This window comes from Xyrauchen texanus, chromosome 32 (assembly GCF_025860055.1).
Source record: "Xyrauchen texanus isolate HMW12.3.18 chromosome 32, RBS_HiC_50CHRs, whole genome shotgun sequence".
Classification (NCBI taxonomy): domain Eukaryota; kingdom Metazoa; phylum Chordata; class Actinopteri; order Cypriniformes; family Catostomidae; genus Xyrauchen; species Xyrauchen texanus.
In genome coordinates, this window is record NC_068307.1 from 12,774,162 (window position 1) to 12,799,629 (window position 25,468).

General features: G+C 37.6%; 1 protein-coding gene across 3 annotated transcripts in view; it reads left to right on the forward strand.

Moving 5' to 3' along the window:
- Nucleotides 1-397: 397 nt before the first annotated feature.
- LOC127625650 (FYVE, RhoGEF and PH domain-containing protein 5-like) overlaps nt 398-25,468 on the forward strand; it is a 53,650-nt gene continuing 28,579 nt past the window's right edge. For 2 of the 3 annotated variants that reach the window (XM_052100955.1, XM_052100957.1), the window contains exons 1-7: nt 398-622; nt 2,119-4,877; nt 14,488-14,605; nt 15,645-15,703; nt 16,222-16,252; nt 22,446-22,597; nt 23,051-23,207. In XM_052100955.1, coding sequence (XP_051956915.1) covers nt 2,185-4,877; nt 14,488-14,605; nt 15,645-15,703; nt 16,222-16,252; nt 22,446-22,597; nt 23,051-23,207 — 3,210 coding nt within the window. In that variant the 5' untranslated portion in view covers nt 398-622; nt 2,119-2,184. Of the gene's footprint in view, nt 623-1,624; nt 1,651-2,118; nt 4,878-14,487; nt 14,606-15,644; nt 15,704-16,221; nt 16,253-22,445; nt 22,598-23,050; nt 23,208-25,468 lie in introns of those variants that run through there. The other variant, XM_052100956.1, reaches the window with a different exon arrangement.

Consider the following 25,468-nt stretch of genomic DNA (forward strand, 5'->3'; position numbering starts at 1 on the left):
GTTGTTTTTTTAATGTAAAACTGCAAAAAGGTTTCTGTTAGGGTTAGATTTAGGGGTAGAAATTATCGTTAGATCTGTATAAAATCCATAAAATGTCTATGGAGTGTCCCCACAATTATATAAAAACATGTTTGTGTGTGTGTGTGTGTGTGTGTGTGTGTGTGTGTGTGTGTGTGTGTGTGTGTGTGTGTGTGTGTGTGTGTGTTTTAAGAGTTATTGAAATGACACCATAATCTTACGGAAATGGAGCCGTTTTGTGGTTTCGGTCATCTATCCTTGTATTCACCTGAGCGAGACTCGCTGTAGCTCCTCAGGAAGCGCGCGGAAAACACCTTAAGTCTGAACACGCATATCTGAGCGCGCGCGCATCACTCTCATTCAGCTGGAAGCGCGCGGACCTAAAGGACCTGCTGCACCAGTCGCTAAAACTGTTTTTTCCTTCTTCTTGACACTCTGTCGAATAACTGATGCAGTCTATATGGTTTATTTCCCAGTGTTTATGACAAATGTAACTGGAGTAAGTTCGCGGATTCTTTGGATACTGTTGCTTCGACGGAATATTAAGGAATAATGTGGAAGTATTTCAGATGCCATGGTGGATGACATCCGACAATGAACACAGGTGTGAAACGAAATAATAACTTGGTATTTTCTAAATTACCCTACATTTTCAGTGCTGTTAAATTACTTGGACTTTGTGCGAAGTCGTGAACGAAATATTTAATAGCCTGTTAATCCGCAGGACAGCCTATTGTTTCTTTGAATGTGCATTATAGTGAAAAGGTTTATACTGGAATGAGAAACCAGGGTTATATCCACTACAACGACGCTATATTGACGTGCTGTTTGTAAAATTATATTGCCTGTGAAAGTTAACTTATGACTTCTCTGAACGTCCCCTTGTGCACTGCCTACAGTCAGGGGCAGGGCTGTTGCCAAAATGTTTAGAAAATATCATTTTGTTTCTTAAGACAACTGATGATGCTCTATTCTTTCATTTAGTCTCCTGTATTATTGAATAATGCGTTGTCAAATGAACTGAGGGTATTAGTACAGTTGCAAGTGTATATAATACAATGCATAGAGTCCAGGGTTCCATTAATGGAATCAGTATCTCAGCTGATGTAGTAATAATTTTATGGCTGATGGCTTTGTTCAGTGAATAGTTTTGTTTCATACCTCCTATTGTGTTTAACCATTTGTTTTAAGTGAATACTTGTATAATTCATATCCTGTTATTTTGCCAAGAGGACCATAGCTGGGATGTTGATGTTTCTCTTTTTACTGTTCTTTAACACACTGAAATGACCTTTTTCTGAAAAAATAAATAAATAAATACAAATAAAAATATGAAATAAAAAAGAAATACCAGTCTGAAGGGAGTGGGTTCACTAGAGTGTGAATTGTAGGAAGAATGAGGAGAAGAAGAGTAGGCTATTTGTGTTGTGCAAATCTGCGCTCTTAGAAAAAATGGGGAGGGGGGTTCATGGAGGAGACACAGTGCACTGTTAATATCCTTCCCCTTTGCACTTCCTGTCCGCAGTCCTTCCAGGAGAGTCTGCTGGAATAGTTAATTAGTTGTATCAGGAAACAACATCTTAGCAGGGTAAGCACCAAGTGCACGCTGCGTTTAATAGGACGTGCGTCAAGGTAGGTACCAAATAACAGGAAGATACAAGGTGTGTATGGGTTTTTGTTGAGACTGGGTGTGTTTCACCATAAATGGACTTCAAGTTAACCCTTTTTAAGAAGATGCACTTATGAGTCAATTGCTGTGTATGATGTAGTTTAAATACATTAGTTCTAAATTATTGTTTTTTTTTTAAGCTTTATTTTACGGACTGTTCAGGGAATGGGGTGACTTAGCTTATTATCACTTCATTACGTTTTAGGTTCTTAAGTTGCAGTTCATCAATCAAATGGTCAATGTAGATAAATCAATATATGCTGTAAAAGAGTGGCATAGCTCATAATGGCATGTTGTCTTTAAGTTTGTAGATTCTCCTATTTATTTTTATTGCAAATTTACTTTAATTGACGTCCAATTCCACACTGCTCATGTTCATGTGATGCTTGTTTGGTTAGGGAAAAAATCTTTTCTTTTTTCTCTTTTTGCAGATTTTTAGAAGCAACTTCAAACTTCTCAACCAAAGGCAAAGTAATTTGACAATAGCTGTGTCCCTGATGTCAAGACCTTATTTCTCTACCCGAGGTCTTAAACCTCCTGTGGCACCTAAACCAACGCTAGCTGCTGAGGTGAGCCAAAGCATTGTGAGTAATGGACAAATAACGTCCTCTGATAGACTTGAACTGGAGCAGGACAATGAATCAGAGGTCACACAGGATGAAGCCGATGCATCCAAAGCAAACTGTACAGATGATCATGAGAAGAAGAACTTATCAGACACAGAGAATAAGTTCAGGATAACCAATCATGACATTATTTGTTATAATGAAGAATTACAGATGGTAGTGGATGAAACAATGGGAGAGGAGGAAGATAAAGATGATGCCAATGCTTCTTTGAATTTGGTTGAGGCCCTCATTAAAAACACTGATGATATTAGCCCATCAGAGAAAACAGAAAATGCTAATGATGTACTTGAGGACACATGTGCATGTTCTAAGAGTGAGACACATACTAAAAAACAGCCTGCAGTTAAATCGGCAGAGAGCAAAGACCCTCAAAGTCCATATGCAGAGATTGAGGATCTACCATCAGGCAATTGTGAGGATCCAACAGTATGCCTCCCTTATTACACAGAACAGACTTATTACATTGAGAGGGAGTCCATCCCTTGTGAGTGTTCTATTGATTGTGACAGTGATCAGTATGAAGAGGACACTAGTGCAAAGTGTGTACATCATGAGGCAGAAGAAGATCTGGCCTTTAATGAAACTGGACTTTCTTCAAAGGCTACAAACTGTAGTCAACCCTCACTATGTGAGGAATATCCTTACAATGTCATTGGCACACTAGATGAAAACAATTCTTGGCAGGCTGAACGTGCTACCAAAGACCCATCTGGACGGTTCAGGTTTGCAGAAGAGACAGAAGATGCATTTCAGCCCTACTCTGTAATAGAGGTTCTGCCTGGTGATTTGATGTGCACCTCTGACCCAGAAGCAAGATGTTCCAATGAAGAGTCCAGCAATGAGAAACCAATAGACTCTAAGAACACAACAGAAGAGACATCAAACCAAGATCTTTACTACGTATCATCAAATGATGTGACAGAGTTAGAGGAGGAGCCAGCTAAATTAGAAAATGGGATCTCTCAGTCAACAAAGCCTTCTAAGCAGGAGGGTAAAGAGATGGGACAAAGTGAGGAAGTGAATGACTATGCTGATATTGAAGAGCAGTATGCCGATGACCAGCAAGTGGAGTGTGTGTCCTCTGAAGATTATGTGGAGATAGGAGATGAAGATGAGCCTGTAAACATGGACAGGAAAAGTAAGGGGAAAAGTGTGAGGGAACGATCAACTAGACGAGAACAAGCCTTCTTGAGCCAGAGAAGCAGCTGCCAGCCACGTCTTAGACTTTGCAACATCACCGTTCCAGTTGACCTGGATTTTGGCAGAACTCCTGAACTTACCAACCGTGTGGTTTTTGCCCACACCACAGAAGCATTTGAAGAGGACATAGAAGAGCTGGACTGCCATATTGTGCCTTTCTTTGAGGAATCAGACACAGAAAGTGATGAACACATTTATGAGGAGGCTGGTTTCGACTCCGAGGGGGAGAACTTTATCTCTCTCGACAGGAAGAGCATTGTGACGAGATCTCGCTCACTCTCCGGTAAAGTACCTGGATATGTTCCTGAGACTGTGCCTGAGGAAACTGGCACTGAATACCAGACTCACGACTACTACACTTTAGCCTTGGACCAGAATGGTGATCCACAGCCCAATCCTTCAGATCAAACTGAGGCCAGTCAAATTAATTCCTCATTGAAGCAAAGGCGTTTTCTTCCATCTCCTCGGTCGCTTTCTGTTGAGGGTAGAGATACACAGTTTTTAGTACACATTGAGGGTGAGAAATCTCCTAGAGAGGAAAGTAGATTGCAAAGAAAAGATGACACACTTTCGTTGCCTTGTGTCATGACTTCTTCTGGAAGCTTTTCTCAAAGAAGTCACCAGTCCTCAAGTGGTGTGTCAACACCTACATCTCTAGTCGATATCCCACCACCCTTTGAGTTAGCTTACATAACTAAGAGGCCGGTCACCAAAAGCTCTCCATCCCTTTTTGTTCAACATGAATGTCCTGACAACCCGAAAAAGAAGAAGACCTCATTCAAACGTTTCTTTGCTCTGAAATTTAGGAAAAAAGCGGAAAGCAAAGCCAGTGGAGATGGCAGTGTTCGCTCCTCTAGGTCATCATCTGAGTCTAGCCACCATGGCCCCATTCGGGTGCTGGATCTTGATCGCCATAGTACAAGTAGCTCCCCCCAGCTTCAGTCCCATGTGACTAAGCCACAACGCAACTCAGAGTTACCTGCCACCTTTCTGCTTTACAAAGAGAGGCAAAGGAGGCAAGGTGCACCCAAGAGTTACAGCAACAGGGGTATAGCCAGAGTTGAGTCCTTTGAGGACCGCTCTCAGCCCCCCTTCATGCCTCTACCCCTCACTAAGCCTCGCTCCATCTCTTTCCCTAGTGCAGATACATCTGACTATGAAAATATTCCTGCAATGAGCTCAGACTATGAGAATATTCAGATACCACATGGGAGGCCCACTCGGGCATTCACTATTACTGAATTCTTTGATGATCAGAATCGAACAACATCACCTGCCAATGAAAACGATGGGTATGTGGACATGAACAGCTTTGCCGGAATAGAAAACAAGACCGCCAGTCAAGAGCAAGACACAGAAAGGTATTGTCAATCTTACATACCTGCACATTTCAAACTTTGGTTTTCCATATTATGCTGATCATTAAATAACATGATAAGGGATATGAAATCTGTTTAGTGAAATATCCCCAGGTCGAACCATATTAGGACGACTCATATCTGTTGAAATCTTTTTTATAACACAGTGACATGACTTTGTCTTGAGAGTTATATTTTGAAATCCCTTCCTCTTAGTACAATGGCAATACCATAACACAAGTCTGGAGGAAGTGCTGGCCAAAACAATGTTAACAGGAAATTAGACAAGTGTTTGGTCACTCTACTAGCACCTCTCTCTGTCACAGAATTGTTTCTAAAATCTGGCTGGTTGTTTTACAAATGACATATTTTCTATAGGTACTACATTCTTTATGAAGATATGTGGTTTCTTGGATAGATAAAGTAAAAATAACTACATATAGGTTTAACCTGGATAAAAAAAATAATCCATGTTCTTACTATAAAGTTGAATAATTCAACCTGGCTGTGGTGTGTGTGTGTGTGTGTGTGTGTGTGTGTGTGTGTGTGTGTGTGTGTGTGTGTGTGTGTGTGTGTGTGTGTGTGTGTGTGTGTGTGTGTGTGTGTGTGTGTGTGTGTGTGTTGGAGGAGCAGCCTGTGGTGCTGAGTTTCATGGGTTTGAAAAGATAGACTATGCTTGCAGGGGAGCTTATCTGATTTTCTCATTTGCAGGATTTGATGGTACATTTGTTGGAGTAACCTATTTGTGTGAGAAAGGATGCAATGCATTGGTTCAGTGATACAAATAGTTCTGTATAGGGAGAAAGTGGATTAAACATTTAGGCTATTTTTCACCTTTATTGCAATACTCTCAGTGCCTGATTCAGCTGAGTGGAGGGGAATAGATGAAAACAACGAGGAGAGTTTTCTCTCTTCTGGGTGAGTATTTTGGTAGCATGCTGTGTTATTAAACCAAGTTCCCCAAGTGTGTTTTCTTTAGTGGGCTTTTACGATATAAGGGTTTACAAACGCGTTAAGAAGGATAACTTTTTGACCTTCTTTTGACTATATGACCCTCTCCACCTTTACCTTACTTTACCACCCTAGAGTCATCATTAGAAACTTCTGCTTGATTGCCTTCAATGTAGTCAAAGACCCTGACTGTTTCAAGTGGCCTCTGGGTGACATTTTATATCAGATTTTCAGAGAAACACCAGGAAAATTTCAGCACTAATAAATTTGTTGTTTTAAGATTTCCATTGTTTAACACTTGCATTCATCTACAGTTTTGTAAGAGGTATTTTTCATGCAGGAAATTTTGTTTGGAGTAATTGCATGCTAAAGGAGTTTTACTGAACAAAGTTTCATGAATGCAAGTCTTTAACAGTGAAAATTGAGGTAATAATTTGCTCTTGCTCTTGTAATAAGTCCTAACATACTTAACGATGCTAACTGTAGTATGTATTAGGTTAAAAATCTTCTACTAATAATTTTCTATTACTAATTTTCAGCATTTCTTAGTCAACTGTTATTTACTTATTTTGTGTGCTGTGAATACTCATCACGCTATATCTAGATATTAACCCTGGCCCTGGTGTTTAGGCTATGTGTCACGCTTTTGAGCATCCTCCATTATTCAGAAGATTATATGGGAGCCAGGGACCTTTTTTCTGGTGACATTATTGACTCATTGTGTTGTTGTGCATTCTAACAGCATTGCATGTTTGCAAATGGACCTACATGTCTGCACCATTAGCTGTTCTTTGTCCCAAGAGAACTCTCCATCACTGCTGCTTTTCTGCCTATTTTTGTTTTTTGTATTTTGAATGCTTGCAGAGGAAAATTGACATTGACACTTTGGTGGATGTAGACTCAGTGACAGGAAAATCATTGCAAATGCATAATAGAAAGAATATTTTCATGCCCAAGTCAATCAGAGAAGCGTTTTGTAGTCATTGTTGGTCCCAGAGGACAGCGGATAGTGTGATAGAATGATTGGGTAAAAATGTGAAACTGCTCCAACAGAACAGTGGACAATTGATGCTTATAAATAGTGGCTTGAACTCCACTAATCTTTAACTATTAAACCTCCTATAATAAAAATAAAATATAAGAATATGTGTCTATACGTATTATTATTTTTTGTTGTGATTAAAGGTTATGGATCTACAAATCAAAATGACCAAAGACATCCGTCTGAATGTGTATAGCTGTACAAAGAAATGGGGAAAAGAGAGAGCAAGGATGAAAATCTAGTGAGGGGAAGGAAGAAACAGAAAGATGCTAGGTGACTAAATATTCTTTTAGAAGTCAATAGTCAATCTGTTTGCTCTGATACACCATTTACTGAACAGATACGTGAGTTTTAGTGATCTGAATGATTATTTCATTTAGTTGTTTTGGCACTTTGCTGAATTTGCTGACTAATAGATACATTTGTGCAGTGCCTCAGACCTCATGTCTGTGCATATCTGATTTGGATCTCTTAGACTACTATCTATCCTGTTAAAGGTGGATTTGGCTCTACTGCTCAGATTCAAAGAAAATGAAAATGTAATAATCCACATTTGACTGGACAATAATAATAAAAAAAAAACATTGAAGCCATCTATCCCAGATGTATCATCATGTTATATCATATTTTATAGGATTATTTTATGATTATGATTATCGAGTTATGGTCACATCTCAAATTTCTTGACACTTTCACCACATTTTCCACCTATTATAGTAATGAGAACAAACAAAGTGGATGCCAAGACCTATGTGAGAAAGCGATAGAAAGGAGTAAATGAGTGAGAGTTTCAAATAGACCGATGAGATGACTGAGCAAAAAGGTTATAAATATATAATTCAGAGAATTAAGAGAGAAAATTAACCCAACTTGAGTTTAGATTTGTTTTGTGGGTGCTGTCTGCATTGTGATGCTCACAAAGTTGGGCGTGGGCCTGGTTTGGGCCTATTGCCCAAGGCTCTCAGGTCATTGCCAGGTTATCTCAAGGGAAGACACGCCCAGCCAATGAGCCTCCATGGCACTGTTTACAGGAAATACAGGACAAGGGCGAGGGGACAGGGTCAGTGGGATGGGGTGGAGACAGGCAATACCGATCTCTCAGACTCCCTTGCGACCCCAACAACAAGGTGAGGTGTGGCACCGGAAAGCAAGGCTACCACAAAGATGTTGTTGTTGTCATCGTTCCCAGATTTTTCCATATCTTTCTTACTATTACAGTAAAGCCAGGACAAGTGTTTGACTGGAATAATATTAACAATGTCTTGCATGTAAAAACAGCAGATATCTGTCGAAAGCAGTGTTAAAGTCATCTGAACTTAATGTGAAGATTAAAAATGAAGAATAACTATGGCTGGGCGACAAAATTATATCTATATTTTTTTAGATATCGATGAGTAACTGTCGATGTTCTACATCTAGACAATCGGATCAGGTACATCGATCTAAAAACATAAGCTCAACAACTGTGGATCCGCACGCACAGGTTTGTGGGATTTCATAGGCAGCGAAGGCTACATCTATGCTAAGGTATCTCAGTAGACAGGATGTGACATCCTCCATATACAGCCTCAGGAGGCAGCATTTTCCTGCTTTCGGTCACAGCCATAGACAAGAAAGTGTTTCTTCTTGTGATGTCTATTGCAGCTTTTGGTGCATTACCGCCAACTACGGAGCTGGAGTGTGGAGTGTCACAAGAACGTTTTTGAACGAAAGCATTGTCTTCAACAAAGCTGTTGAAGACAATGATAAATATTGAAAAATTAATTTTGTGTGTGTGACAAAATTCATAGAAATGAGGTCACACACACACTTTATGTAGGATTAAATCCTAAACTGAGTCTAAAATATGTACTACTTCTACTTGTAAATGATATCTAGTAATGAAGTCTTCTCAGTGAAGCTTATCTTCTGTAATAGTACACCGATTCAGACAGAGAAGCACTGGGTGTTTCTAATGTATATTTTATTATAAAGAGGTTATATCAATTGAAACACATATAACAAGCATTAGGAAATCATCAGACAGAAGAACATATAGGTGTGTTATAGGAAATCATTGCACTCTCTGTAATTTTCAGCAGTAAATTGAGCTCAACAGATTAAACAGCTTACAATAGAAGTGCTTTGCTTCATAATTGCTTCTCATAAATGGTAATGTTGAAGAGACAGGAGTATTGTATAAATCGTCGCTTTTGTCCAGTGGAAAGTGAGTGATATGGAAGATGAATGCATATGAATGAACGATGGCTTGTTTTAGACAAAACAGGCATTGGAAAATTGGAAAAAAATTATTAATATGAGTTTCTGTTTAACACCACGGAGCAGTGAGTTTCGATATTTGTTGGCATGTTTTTGCCTATTTTCTTAGCAGATGCTTTTTCATCAGATTACATTCAAGAAAATGTGTGACAACACCTCAGGATTCAAAGGATACAAATCATGAAGCAATCTGAAATCCAGAAGTTATAATAACGTTGTTTTAGTTGTATTTGATCCTTGAGAGCTACACATAGGCAGTTTCAGTTTTTAATTGATTTGAGTGTTTCAGTTGAAAGGAATGGTTTACTTTAACTCTCAAGCTTTCACTGACAATGGAGTCCTCGTTTGTTGAGATCACTGATGACTGTAGCATTGTCCTACCAGGAGGCTCTTATATGTACTTTACTTTATCTGGGCCCTCTAAATGAACTGTCACCTTAGCTCCCCCAGTTCAGCTGGCTATGAGCAATGAGCAATTTCCACTTCCTCCAGACATTGTGTATGTGGTGCGTGAATGAGTACAGTGTCCTTGTGTAGTATGACGCCTAGCTGGGCACCTCTAAGACCTTTTGTACACTGAGATATGCACACACATGCATTAACTTTCACACCTTGTAAATTTGAAACTGTCCAACAATCTTTTACAACCATTAACATTAAAGAACCTACACCACAGAACACTATCTCCACATTTTAAATCTGAAGAGTCATTTTGTAATGCATCTGTGCAAGTATGAAAGAGCAAATGCACTCAACTTGTGCCATCGCAGTATATAAACAGCTTCATTGTGCATATTTGCATATCCTCAGAACTGTATCTTCTCTTCCCTATAAGTGCACACCACAGGACCACAAAACCAGCACTCTGTGCCCAATGGTTAATGCCCTTGCAATCTGGCCCCAGCCATCCGTGTTACTACTGTAAGGAGAGCAGGGGAGGAGAAAAACAAATTATTCTCACCAGGTCTGGTTTAAATGAAGAAGGAAAATTTGTTTCTCCTTGGCAAAGGGTAATTTCTGCTCCAAAGGACCCTCTTATACAAAGCCCTCTGTTTTGAGACCTGGATTGTTCCTTTGTTTTTGATATGGTGTGATTTTCTGGTTTATGATGTTTGCTAGCATTGTGATGGTCCTCTGTTGTGTTCAATGCTGCTGGACTCTGGTGACCATCTGGTGAGAAAAGCTTGCAGCACTCTGGTCGTAATGGCCTCTCTCTTGGACTTTATAAATGCGGTTAGTCACAGTGATGGTAGACCTTTTTTGGACTTTGTATGAACAAACATAGATCCTGAATTTACACAAAATTTAAGTTTATTTTAGCCTGAGGTAAGACAAAATCTATCTATCTGAGGCTTAATTTGTTTTTTGTTGTTGTTTTTGACTGTCAGTGAGTGCTTTTACATGCACACCAATATACTGATAAAAAAAATCAGCTTATCCAAAACATCTGACAACACAAGAAAACCAGTTGCATATCAAATCATCAGATTATTCCCTGCTTTTGACGTCAAAACGTAAACAGACATGCACAAAACTAGCGCACATTGGATAAGCTGGTAAAAATGCAGTTGTTTATATGTTTACATGCAAAGCAAAATTGGGCAAGAATCTAAACCGTTTCTGATAAAATACGATGTAGGAGTGGAGTTTACTGTAGATGACCGAACACTGAAGGCTTATTAAGCATAATCGATATATGAATATACTGTCAATGTTAATGACAAAAAGATGTGTCACCAATGCAATAACAGAAAAAAGAAGAGCAAAACAAAAGAACAAGAGAAACAGAAATTCAACAAGTATAACAAGAGAAAACATTCAAGGAATATTCTGAGTTCAATTGGCTCAATTGACAGCATTTGTGGCATAATGTTGAGTACCACAAAAATAAATTTTGAATCATCCCTCCTTTTCTTTTTTGCAGTAAAGTTGTTTAAATTGTAATTATTACAGTCATTTCTGGGTTTTGAGTTCTATCATCATAGCAAAAATGTTGTAAATTTGGATATAACTTTACACAGAAAAGGTTAGTATGGAATTTTATCACACTGAAATCATGTTAATGGCTGATACGATCTCAGATTTTTTAACACTTAGATAGGACGATACTGATACCGTTTTTTAATTATTTGTTTTATTGTACAGTTACAGTATATATGGTAATTATGGTAATTACCATAAATTATGGTAACACTTTACAAAAAGTTTCCATTTGTTAACATTATTTAACAACATTAATCTAGTTAACATGAACTAATGAACTTAATGTTAGTTATATCATATACTATAAAATGTTTAAAATCAAAAGCTGTATTAATTAACATTAGTTAATGCACTACAATGAACAATTACATTTTCACATTTAATAAAGGCTGTAAAAATATATAAAAATTAGGGATGCACCGATACCACTTTTTCTCTTACGATCCGATTCCGATATCGGAAATCGCAGTATCGGCCAATACCGATCCCGATCCGATACAAGTGTTGTTTTTTTGCATAATTTTTTGCAGACTTGCAGTAACATACGAATCGTTTAATCTGTTTGGGAAAAACAATGTTCAGAGTCAGTCAGAATAAAATCAAATGTTGACAATTTATTGACCAGGTAACATAATAAATTCATCAATTCCAATTAGACAGTGATAAGTCAAATTTAGACATTTTATCAAAACCTAAGAAATTCAAATTGCAATTACACACAGTAAACTGTGTAGGATCGTCTGACTACAGAGAACCATAAACAATGTGTCACATCTCCTTAAATACCCAAACCATGAACAAAGGGAATTTTGGGAGTGGTTAGGTTTGGAAGTCCTGGGGACATAACTCATTAACATACAAGCAGGGATGGGACAGACCTCCAGAATTATAAAGCATTTGGCAAAGACCTTATAACTTTGTTTTACAAACCTGGGAATAAGAGCATATACCAGACGCACTGAGACATTTTAAATGATACCAAACATGTTACACTAGTTACATTATTTGTATACATCAGATATAGACTTTTGTTACATACAGATCTTGGGTAATTTTGAGGTGATTCTGAGCTGAAGGGGAATGGATGAAGAGGAGAGAGGAGAGAATGGGACAGATGTGGAAGGGCAACAATGAGGTGTGAATTTGCAATCTTTGCTCAGTGGGGTGTGGTGCCTCAGGAAGAGTTGCTAATTGTGAGAACGTTATATGTTGATTTTCTCAAAGATCATACATTTGCTCTTTGCCTTTGAATGCAAACACATTGGCACCCTGCCTTAAAGGTGTTTAACCATAACGGCACCGCACCTATCACTTTTAACTGCTTACCAGTATGTCACAATGAACTTTGATATTGACAACAGAACGTTTAATAACAAAACAAATTAATTTTAACAATTCACAATTAATGTAATTTTTATGTAATTTTGGTAACTTTATAAAAAGGTTCCATTCATTAACATTAGTTAATACATTAGGTATCATGAACAAACAAAGACTATTTTTACATGTATTTTTACATTTCTGTCAACCTCCACAAATTGGCCCCATTCACTTCCGTAGTATCGGAGCCAATACCGATCCTGGTATCGAATCGCTGTCGAATAGTTGTAATGTGACCAACATTAATCTGATTTAAAGTTCCTCTCCAGTCACTGGTTTAACCCCTAAATACTCATTTTGTGAATCAAAATTGTATATTTAAAAGTATTTTTCAATGAAAATAATCCATTGATACCTTAAAATTGCTTAGATATAACTCTACACCTTTGCCTAATTTAGTATGCGCAGATCTATTAATATGCATAATAGTCCCCACCTGCATCTCCACTCACCCCTGCACCGCTAGACTGCAGCTCAGGCCCTGATCAATTGTCCCAAGGATAAATTGATACAACAGCATTGGGCTTCAATATAAGTTTAGTGACAAAACCCATCTGTTTTTGGGAAAAATTTTCAAAACGGTTCTACTACTGCAAAACTGAGTTTTCTCTGGATGATTTGCTGGGACATTACGATATTTTCAAATAAACTGCACCAATTTATCTCGGATTTTCAGATCCTTTGGTAATACATGAAGGCTCACCATTTGTCCTTTCGTGACTTTAAATCCGAAAGCAGAACATGTCTTGCCAAATAACGATACATAGCTACACCTGGCTTCTCCTGATTCCCATTGCTTCGCCGTAGCGTATGCTGTTGATATGGAAAGCCCCACCCTGCAATTTGATTGGATTGGTTCCATAAGTTTGTGACGTATGAAACCCTGGCTGTCTGAATCCGTGTTTTTGAGATCTTATTTTGTACACTGCAGTTCCAATGTGAAAATGCTCAGCCATGGTGTTGACTGCTGATTTCAATCATGATATGTCTTCTAGCATATATAAAACACCATATGGATATGTAAACAAGGTTAAAAACTTGATTTTCGCTGGAGGGGGTCTTTAAATTGGGATCCTCACAGAATAGTGCTGAGATGAGTGACTGATGATATATTGAGAGCACCTGGAGAGCCGCATGTTTGATTGACACAAGTGAACATATTGAAGGAAGTGATGCTGAAAGTGCTCATGATCGCTCAAACAGTCTCTATTGCTCAACACAATGTCTTATTGTCACAACTCACGTCACATCACGTCACATACTCAGATTTGTATACACATGTTTATTTGTTGTTTAATTCATTTTTATATCTATTTGCAGTGTCTTTGTCCTCTCCGTGCTCACACTACAGCATGTCAGAATTACTACCCTAATGACTCTAGAAAATGGGCAACTTAATATTCATACAAGTTTAATTCTTACACATTAAAAAAATTTGTTATTCATCTGAATAACAGCATGTCTGAAAGTTTCAATTCATGAATACTTAGAATTGCCAACAATTCACCCTCCAGAGACCACACTGTCATGTATCAAGGGCTGAGAAAGTGCTCATTCATCAAAGTAGCAGTTTATGTGTGATTCCCTGTGTGCTGCAAAAAAGATTCTAAGCACAATCGCCAATAACAGACTGTGGACGAAGATCGGACGATTTAGATTGGTTACCGATGGATCGGTGCACCCCTATTAACATGCATATTGTTGATGTCTTGTGACTATACTTTTGAAGTATTATAATGTTCAAAAATTGGCCCCCATTCTCTTCCAGTGTAAGTGCCTCACTGCAACCCAGATTTTTACTTTTTTTTAAGGAGGTAATCAGTATAATACCACAAATTCTGTTGATTGATATTACGTAACTTGTATTGAACCCAGAATATTCCTTTCATACTAATCCAAACTAAACATATATCAATTAAACTAAATACAACATTATAATATTTAATATTATTGTATTATAATATGAGATTTTCTCTCATGTGATTAATCTATTCCCAGTGCCTACACTGAGCCATTCCCTGTTTGTCCTGCGCCTGTCTCTGCATCCAATGAGGAAGACCATGGACGCACCTCTGAGGAAGAGGAGGGCTGTGGAGACCTATGCCATGATAGACAGGTCAGTTAACAATATTACCACAAATATTTCCAATTCATTGCTTGATATTGTGGAACATTTTGTAGTACACTATAATAATGTCTGTCAGTGTAGAGTAGCAGACTCTATATACTTTTATTTCCTCTTATAACCTCCCGTACCCTTATGGTATTAATCACAGCTTTTCATGCTGAAGTAGATAAAAACAAGGACCCTACTTGTTGATGTGGAATTCCCTTTGTGTGAATTCTTTTGTGAGATCCAGGTTCATACGTCTCCTGGCACTCATTTACCATTGCAGTGTGACCCCACCCCTTCCCTCTGCCACTGTAATATCAGCCGGGGCACCGGCCTTGTGACGCCTGATTCCTTGATTGCTTTTTCGTCTTTTAAAGGAAGAGAATATCTGGGGCTGGGAGTAACCTGTACCCGCCTCATTTCTGAATAACAGCAAGCATGAAAAAGCCAGTTGCTTTTAAAAATTTTAGAAGCTTATTTACACTTTATTTTATTATGCATTAATAACATGTCTATTACAATGTTATAAATGGAATGAGAGCATTACAATTTTTATCAATGCATAAAAAACAGATCTTATCCCAGATAATGAAGGGAAACATTTTATAGAAATTTGACCATGTGGATGGAAGTTGTATTGTAAGAAAGTGATACATCAGTTCTAGCAGTGATGTCCCAGCCACTAAGACATGCAGTCTTTTTCCTAAATATGTCCATTCAGTGCTAACACTCATGTTCAGACAGCTGTGATTAGCTTGCAAATCAATGGTGGATTTGTGCTTGACATGAACACTGCCTCTCATCCATAATGTAACTGTGCTTAAAGCTACACTTACAGGAAAGCTTTCTCATTTATGTTGTGCTTTAATTAAATAATCTATCTGCCTGTCTGTCTATCTATCATTTTATTTATCTATCTTTACCAAGTGTTGTAACTGAAAGCTGAAAGTTTATATGCTGTATATGCATATGTATACTGGAACTCTGTAAACATTGGTTCCCTTCATTTATCTCCCATATGTTTTTCTTCTGTCACTTTCAGATTGATGGGCGATCCAGAGCCTACTATGTTGCCAAAGACCTGGTGGATTCAGAAAGAGAGTAAGTGTTTGTACCTGTGTGTGTATGTGACCTTGTTCTCCTCCCTGGATTTTAACATACCCCAGATACAGCCCAATTGTTTTTATCTATAGAGAAAATGTCATTTGTTTAGGAGACTTCTTTATCCAGACCCTGTCCACATCTTATTCATTGTCTCTTCTTATTCACTCAACAGCTCCTCTGATACTCAAACTGACAGCCTATTACTGGACTGTCTGCCTTAAGATATTGCATTTCAGCAGCGCCTCAATGAGTCATTAAGCGTGTAGATTTATTACAGAGTGTTATCCAGTACATCTAAGCAAGTTTGCTTTATACAAAGCCCTTCAAAATGTTATCTGCTTAAATTAGGGTATCTCAGATTATCAAGAGTATATCTGCTTGACAGAATTGGATTAGTGTTTTGCATTATGTCTTTAAGTAATTTATTTGTAAAATAATTTATTGTTATATTTCCCACTAACAGTAATGTCATGTCTAATAATGGTTTTTTGTCTTCTGGTTTCAATAATCCACAGACACGTGAAGGCTCTGAAGATTCTTCAGGAGGTATGAAAATCCAATTTTGTTACATTTATATTAAAATGTTATCATTATGGCTGTGGTTGTTCTTCAGTTGTCATAGGTGAAATTAAAAGGAAGCATTCAGTTTCAGGTCTGCATAAGCCTAAACAGTGAAGGCTCCTTCCATGCTGGCTGTGTCATACTATTGTTGTGTATAGTGTTCATGGGGTTATATAGTGGACCTTTATGTTTATACATTTGTGGACATGGGCTTATCTATCAATATCCAGGACCTCTATGGCTTATTGTCTCTGAAGAGGTCATGAGCAGGGCAAAGCCACTTTATCCATGTCACTGAGCTCACCCTATATTTGTTTTCACAAGAAATTCAAAGCTCCCATAGAATTGCTCCCGAATTAGATAACGATGACAAATAGCAATTATGTCACGAACCACGTCTTAACAGTCAATTGAGTCAGACTTATTTTCTTATGTCCCTTCATAGAGGAACATATGCATAAACATACATTTACTCATAAATACAGAGATACACACACACTCGGGGTGGGGGGTTACCACAGCTTTATCAGTGTTAGTTCAGTAACTGAGACTTCCTGACCTTGACAATCTTGACTTTGAAAAATGTCTGCCTATAAGTGACGCAATACCTACGCACCAGGGCTATGTTTTGGGTATCTTCTCATGAGCCTCGTCACTCAAAAACACAAAAACATTATACATATTATAACAGTGTATGCACAGAACAGACAGATCTGAAGGGACACAGCATATAGATCAGTCCTGACAGATGGTTTAATTTTGGAGATAAAAGTTAGTCCTACAATTTGGTCAAAAATCACTTATCAAAATAAGTAAATTGTTTTTCGTCGTGTTATTTGTAAAATGTTATGTATAGGGATTTTATTGTTGACAAATCAGTATTGTCACATTAGCTGTACTAGATGCCTCTTATATCTCAGTGATATCACATGAGCAAGAGTGCTGTTGTAGTGGATCTCGCAACTCCAATAAAATTCAGAACAACAGCTCAGTTGTGAATATACTGTAATATAACTTTTATACAGCAGTTCTACAAACAAGAGGTTAATATTGAGCAACAAAGATTTTATACAAAATATGGCAAAGCTATTTTGTCTATTTTTGCTACACTAATGAATAGTTTGAAACAAATCCAAAGCAGGATCAACCATTGCATGTCACCGTGAACACAAACATGAGGAGTGAAGCATGTAAAGTGAAGTGCTGGTATACTAAATATTAGCATTCTTGGAATGTCACTGGTCCAATCAAATTAGAGGACTGGAATTAACTGTTGTACAGTATACTGTAACTCTAGATAAAGTGTAAATAAAACTTCAGTGGTCTCTGATAAAAGAATGTCACTGTGTGTCTGAATAGTTTGGTTCTTTAAACTGTACTTAATATTGACTTTGGTGTACTATGTCCAATTCAAGTTATCATTTGTTTTCATTAGCTCTCCCACTCTGACAGCCGAAGTGTCTTTCTAAACTCATTCCTTTGGGCTGTGTGTGTGTGTGTTTGTGCAAGGGTTGCAGGTTAGTGAGAATGATGAGATCAGCTGTAAAAAAACTATAACCTATTGTGTTAAACAATGTCCTTCAGACTGTGACCTTACAACCAGATTTAGCGCTTTTGTTTTCGTGATTAAACAATATGTACCCCGATTATCAAGATGGGGCAGGAATGAAGGAGCAATTTAGCATGATCCAAAGGGAACTAAAGTTCTTCATACGGCACACCTCATGTAAATTACGGTACTTCATATTCACCAATATAATTGCCTCATTTGAATAAAATAAGCCATAGTCATTAGATTTGATGTTCTATTAACACATAAAGAATGCTAATTATATACATGCCTATGTGTCTCATATGCATATGCCGTATTGTATTACGGTAGAACTGTAATTACAGGTCTTCTTATATGTACATGATATCTTAGATTTGCATTGAGCAGCATAACCGGGAAGGGTTGCGAATAGAACAAAATTAATGGGCATACAAGTAGAAGTACCTACACTAGTATTTCACATCTAGCTTTTGTTTGGGAGAACGTTTAGTTTGATGTGCTATAAATATTTATACTGCATTTAACAATTAGGTAGTATGTGGAAAAGATAAAAATGTAATTAATCACTCTGTCTATGCTGCAATGAATGGTAATGAGCTAGAGGATCTGAGTCACCTTGATTTTCTGTCCACTATGACATCATTAAATCAGTGTTTGGCTGCTGTCAACTCATGACTTTAAGGGTGTTTCCTTCCCCACAGTTGCATAGTGATTTGTGCAGTTTAGGTTTAGCATACGGTACATCTCTTAAAGGTACAGGGAAGTACTGTTTGATGCTATGGATGAAGAGGCTGAGAGAAAAGCAAAAAGAATCTTGAAAAAATTAAGTGTTTTGACTGAATTCACTTAACAAAGAAAGATATCTTTAAAGGAATAAAAAAATTAAAAAAAATAGAAAGAATTATAATGCTCTCATCATTTATATCTCAAACATGTGTAACTTACTTTTGCAGAACACAAAGGAAGATATTTAGATTGATATATTAGGTGTTTTTGTCCATACAGTGCATGTCAATGGGGTTCAACACTTTCAAGCTCAAAAAAGACATAAAGGCAGTATTAAGGTAATCCAAGTTGTGGGTTAATCCATGTCTTCTGAAGTGATACGGTTGGTAAATGCATTCTGATTGTATCTAGTGCGAGGAAGTTTTATCATGCTAGACATGCGATTGTTGAGAACTGGCAGCTAGATACATTTTTTCTGGTTTTGACCTGTCTTGAAAGTCAGTGAAAAACACTTAGCAGGAGTAAAAGACAAGTAGTGCTCACACCACACAGCCCATTCCAGTGTCATTGTTTATGTGCCTGACTGAATCTATCTTAACTGTAAGTAGCAATTGAGGCACTTAAAGTGTAATGAAACTTGATAAAACAAAACCTCTTTAATTTCAACAGACATTCTGAAATCTGTCAGGGACTATTGAGATGCTATTGGAGGAAAGCAGTTTCACAGCACTTGAGAGATCTGTGTAATAGCACTAAGTTATTTATAGAGCATTGACAAATGGCAACACGAATGAAATCAATACACATTGATTCATGTGCGAAGCTCAGAAAGGAATTCCAGCGTATTACCTCCCAGTACGAGCGCTTACATGTCTGTGTGCGCATGCAAGTCTTTGTTTTATGTCACCACTTTCCTGAACATGAATCTAATAGACACACATACAGCTATGTGTTATTGGTGATCCCAAACAGCTTTGCCTGTGAAGACATACGAGAGCAGATTTTACTTCCTATAGGCAATGTACAAGGTATATGACATCTCCATCTATAGTGAGTCAAGTAAATAAATCCTCTCTTTTGATTCTTTTGACTCTGAGCCATCAGACCACTGGTCACCGAAGAGGCCAGCTCAAGGCCAGCTCATTCTCAATTTAACTGTCACAACCATAAAAAATATATTCAGCAGAAACTAATAAAATGTTCTCCTGATGAATAGGTGGAATTTTGGGCAAATATTATTCAAAGCTGAAGGCCTGTTCACAGGCTTCTCAGAGCTCAATCCAGTGGTTTACATCTGCAAGCTCATCCTGAGGGATCAATGTGGTCAGAGTTCAGTTCAGATTGAGGAGTGGACAAGACAGAGGGAGTTGGTATATTTATGCAATTCTTTTGTTTTTACTTTTTTGCAACTTTTTTTTTAATAGAAGTTAAACATGGGAAAGGGGATCGAGAAATTATTCACGCTCAAATGAATGCCACGGCTCAATGTGTTGGTGTGCTAACAGCTTAGCCACTGCTTTTCCTTTTGTTTAAAGGGTCCATATAATTTTTCACGAACTTTTTAGATAAAAGAGTAAAATTAACTATGAAATCATACTGTATCTTGTAGGTCTTGTTTCGAAAACCACATTAAGACATGAATTCTGAATATATTTTATAACAAAAATATGTTTTGCTGTCCTTTTCTGCATATCGCGGTGCCATTTTGTGGTTCATTCTGCATAACGCTGCAGCTAATTTTAGCTAATCATGACCCATTCGGCCTGTTTCGCGGCCCACACGGTTCTCCCGATGGCCAATCTGCCCCTGATCGGCCCCAAAGTGCGTTGTCCCACCTAGAAAACGCCCAGCATGCCAGATTACCTGTCCAGCCCTGATACACGGTTAAAGCTGCAGGAACTGCTTATTTTTTTAGAACTAATAACTGATATCTGCCATAATACTAGGTTTTTATTCAATATAAATAATAATCTGTGTCTAGTGCTGCATTTTGTCTCAGGTCATTTGACCCTTCAGTTGCTAATAACTATAGACCAATCTCAAAATGATCTTTCATCTAAAAAATTATAGAGAAAGCAGTAGCGAAGCCACTGTTGGATGTAGTGAAGGACAACAATAATCAGGATTAGAGAAAATGCCCTTCTTAGGGTTACCAATAACTTTTTGAAAGCAGATTGATGTTGGAGATTGCTCCATTTTAATGTTGCTTGATTTAACTGCAAGCTTTGATACAGTTGATCACTCTGTTTTAATTGCTACATTAAAGAGATGGGTGGAAATATCTGGGGTGGCTTTAGACTGGTTTGTTTCCTATTTGTCAAATAGGAAATTTGTAGTGTCTGTTGGAGATGAGATTTCCTCCTCTTCAACAATAAAAATGTTACCTTGTGGTTCTGTGATTCGAAAACACAACATTAATTTTCATTGCTATGCAGATGACCTACAGGTGTATTTGTCAGTGAATCCCAATGATCTGTTTGTATAAATGTTTTTAAGCTTGTATAGCAGATATAAATTCTGATAAAACAGAGATTGTTATAATCGGTCACAGTTAAAACAAAAATCAGATTGAGTCAGCACTTAATCAAGTGATCCCAAATATTCAGTAGGTGGTAAGTAATTTGGGCGTCTATTTTGACACAAATGTAAATGTTGAATGTCATGTCAGGAAGTTACTTCAGTCTTGTTTTTATCAGTTAGGAAACATTTCCAAGGTGAGACATGTTTTGAGTTTTAGGGTTACAGAGAAGCTTATTCATGCTTTTATTTAGTCTCGCCTAGAGGATTGTAATGCACTGTTTTCAACTTTAAGTCAACGCACTTTAGCACGGCTACAATCAGTGCAAAATGCTGCAGCTAGACAAACTAGGTCTTTCTTTGCATTGTTACCAATTCATTTTATGTTTGATTTTAAGGTTATATTAATTACATATGGCATTACATGAGTTGGTGCCAGATTATTTAGCAAAACTATTATTTAGATCTTATGAAACAGTTAGACCTCATAAATCTTCTTGTTGTGAACTGTTGGGTGTTCCAACATCCAGATACAAAACAAAAAGTGATAGAGCATTTATAGTGAAGGCCCCACGATTATGAAACTGCCTGCCTGGGGATATTATATCTGCTGAATATGTGTTTGTTTTCATGTCTCGGTTAAAAACTCATTTGTTTAACTTGCTTTTACTACTTTGTCATTTTTTGTTTTTACCTAATGTTTTACTGTGTGTGTTTTGATTATATTTTTTGTGAAGCACTTTGTGCTTGTTGTTTTTTTTTGTTTTGTTTTTTCTCACCTTTTCTCCCCAATTTGGAATACCCAATTCCCAATGTGCTCCAAGTCCTCGTGGTGGAGTAGTGACTCGCCTCAATCCGGGTGGTTGAGGACGAATCTCAGTTGCCTCCGTGTCTGAGGCCGTCAATTCGCGCAACTTATCATGTGGCTTGTTGAGTGTGTTACCTTGGAGACATAGTGCGTGTGGAGGCTTCAAGCTACACTCTGCACCATCCACACACAAGTCACTATGCGCCCAACCAAGAGCGAGAACCACATTATAGCAACCTTGAGGAGGTTACCCCATGTGACTCTAGCCCTCCCTAGAAACCAGGCCAATTTTGTTACTTAGGAGACCTGGCTGGCGTCACTCAGCATGCACTGGATTCGGACTTGCTACTCCAGTGTTTGTAGTCAGCATCTTTACTTGCTAAGCTACTATTTTGTGAAGCACTTTGTCTTAAATTGTCAAAAGGTGCTATATAAATAAAGTTATTATTATTATTATTATTATATGATCCCTTGAAGAATGCAGTTTGGTTATTCAGAAGCATTTTTATTAAACAATTTTTATTTTTCAATTTATTTTTCCAGTGTTTCTCACTTCGATTTACATTTTTCTACAGGACTTTATCGCAGCAGTGGCTGCAGCAGTAGGTGAGAATGAAGAGCCTGTGATAGAAAAGGGGAAACTAAACGAGATTCTTAGCACTCTTCCTCAGGCCTACCATCTGCACACTGAGATCCTCAATGAGCTGGAAACCCGCATTAAACAGTGGTGAGAACACGTTCATACACATGTATTCTTAACACACACATACTCAGCCTTTCAAAACAAGCACATTACACTGATGCACACTATACAAATGCATATCAACCTTCACATAATTTACACACACTTATGCGCACATATTTTATAGCATGTCATTCCATAGAAAGTCCATACTTATGTTACATATATCGTGCATCATTTACAAAGAGCTGATGCACGCACTCCCTATTTATACATCTCTTCATCTAAGCCACAGGCAAATATGGATACACTGATAACTCCTTGCCAAATTTACACACACGTATTACCAACACTTCAACAGATTAGATCTCTTATCTCTACCACAGCAGTACATGTGATGTACTGTACAATGGCACAATTAATTATAATGCCAGCATGAATGCCTTTGGATGCCCTCTGAGAAGCCAAACTAATCTCATGTCTCTCGTTCATCTCCAGGGAGGACAGCCCGTCAGTGGTTGATGTCATATTAACGCGGCAGGCAGAATTTTCAGCCTTCGCAACCTACATCTCAGACTATGACCGCTGCATATCACTGCTGGAGGAGAGCTGTAGACAGTGTAAAGCTTTTGAGGATTTGGTTAAACAGTTTGAGGTGAGGTCAATGTTGGATTTCTGTTGGTTCGATTGAGAATTCCTCACATTTGATGTCTGTTGTAACGGAGTTCCCACGGTCAGGGAAAAACTGTATATCAGTGTACTGTATTTTAAAGTAGTCTGTTCCAGGCCAGAGCAAGTCATGGGAATTAATAAAATCTTAAAGATCATAGGCATTTCTTTAGAGATTATATATTTTTCCATTTCCATTCCTATTCCTATTTTTGCTTAGCTCTAAAATATTCCATCAGCTAGAAATATCTCTTGTGTGCAAAGCTTGCTCGATCTTTGGAGTCTAATCATTCTATTGATTCAGTTCTTTTCAATAAATTGGTCAAACAGATTCACATATTGGTCTAAACCAGTGGTTTTCAAATTGGGTGAGCCTCTCCTTAGAGAACTGGAAGACAGCCATGACCCAGTGGCTTGGCCACCAGAATAGAGCTTGGCCTCAGTGTGATGCCAGAGCTTACAGGGTCTCATACTATCATTTGCTAGCACCTCTTTGCAAATAACACACTGTTGCAGTGGCGCATCATCAGGACCGTTCCATGAAAATCGCAACTTTAAATATTCGTGATCATACTTCCTCCGTTTTTTGCTTGGCCCAGAATCTGCCTCCTCTCCTGTAGACTTTTATTTTGTAGACACTACAAAGCGATCCATTTTGCAACACGCATATGCATAACATGCACTTTAACATGCAAGCTAGCAGGACAGATGTGTACAGACGTGAACTGTTATGATTTATTTTCATACTCTCTGGCACCCCCAAGGGGAGGTGTGCCTCACCAATTGAAAAACTCTGGTCTAAATGATTAATTAGCGAAACAGTCAGAATTTGAATGAATTTGAAAATCTAGTTATCTAATCCAGTAAATCACAAACAACTGGTCATGGAAAGATCATGAGCAAGTCATGGAAAAAAAAATTCACAGATCCTTGTAAATTATTTAGTCATAATTTCAGATTGTTTGTTTCCTAGTTGAAAAATCTTGGAAGTTGGTAGGATGTTTTTTTTTTTTTTTTGCTAAATACTAGGGATGTCCGGATACCAATACTAGTATTAGAATCGGGTCTGATATCGTGCTTATGAAAAATCGATACCATCTGTTGTACGAATGTAACATTGTGCTGGCACTGGCAAATGATGAAAACGATAACATATAGAGAACCCAAGTGTAGTTTATTTACAAAGTGCAGTAATCCAAACATGAGTACAAACCAAAACATATACATAAACGACTTGACGTAAATGTGACACGTGCAGCTTATTTACAAAGTGCAGTAATCCAAATGGGAATACAAACCAAAACCAAAACATAAACATGACTTGACATGACATGACATGAACTTGACACAGACTTGGCATGAAACTGACTCTGTTGCACAAAACACATCCAATATTTGACAAGGGACAATGGAAAACATGAGGGCTTAAATACACAGACATGGGTAACAAGACAACCAATAAAAAGACAGAAATATAAACAAGATAACAAGACTAAAAAACTTAAACCAATGACGAACTAGAACTGATAATGAGTAACAAGACAATAAACCAATGAAAACAAGACACGTGAACATGGAAGGAAACAGGAATCACATGACTAGGGATACAGGAACTAAACTTTTCAAAATGAAAGACATGGAATACATGAACCATCACATTAAACATTACAACATATGTCATTTTTCAAACATTCTGAGCACAAATTAAAATCACGATATGTCCTTGTGAAATTATTTAACTACAAAAGCTGCAATTTAAATCGATAAATGTATAGTTTGCATGTGCTACGTGCTTCAAATGTGAGTGTTTGTGAATGTGTGGAGCAAGTATTGTGATGACATAAAGACACACAGTGCTCATACCATGAAGAACTCCTTGACTAATACAAGGAAAACAAATGTTTTCATGAGCATCACACACTTTTTATGTAGCAGCTTACAGAGAGCAGAGCATTAATTAACATTTTAGCATGATACACATACAGACTACATATTTGTTTAATTAAATAACAGCCTTTGGCGATTTAATAATAATTTTGATTCATGTAGCGACCGGCTTTTCCAGATAGAGAAGAAAAACAAAAAAAAAGCTCAGCCAAAATAAAAGCTCAATTTAAAAGGAAAAACATACAACAGAAATAGATCACTACTGTATAGTTATGTAATATTCACTGTAATACTACTACCACAGCTAATAAAAATATAAATCAATATTATTTGTATTATATTAAGAAATACATCACATCT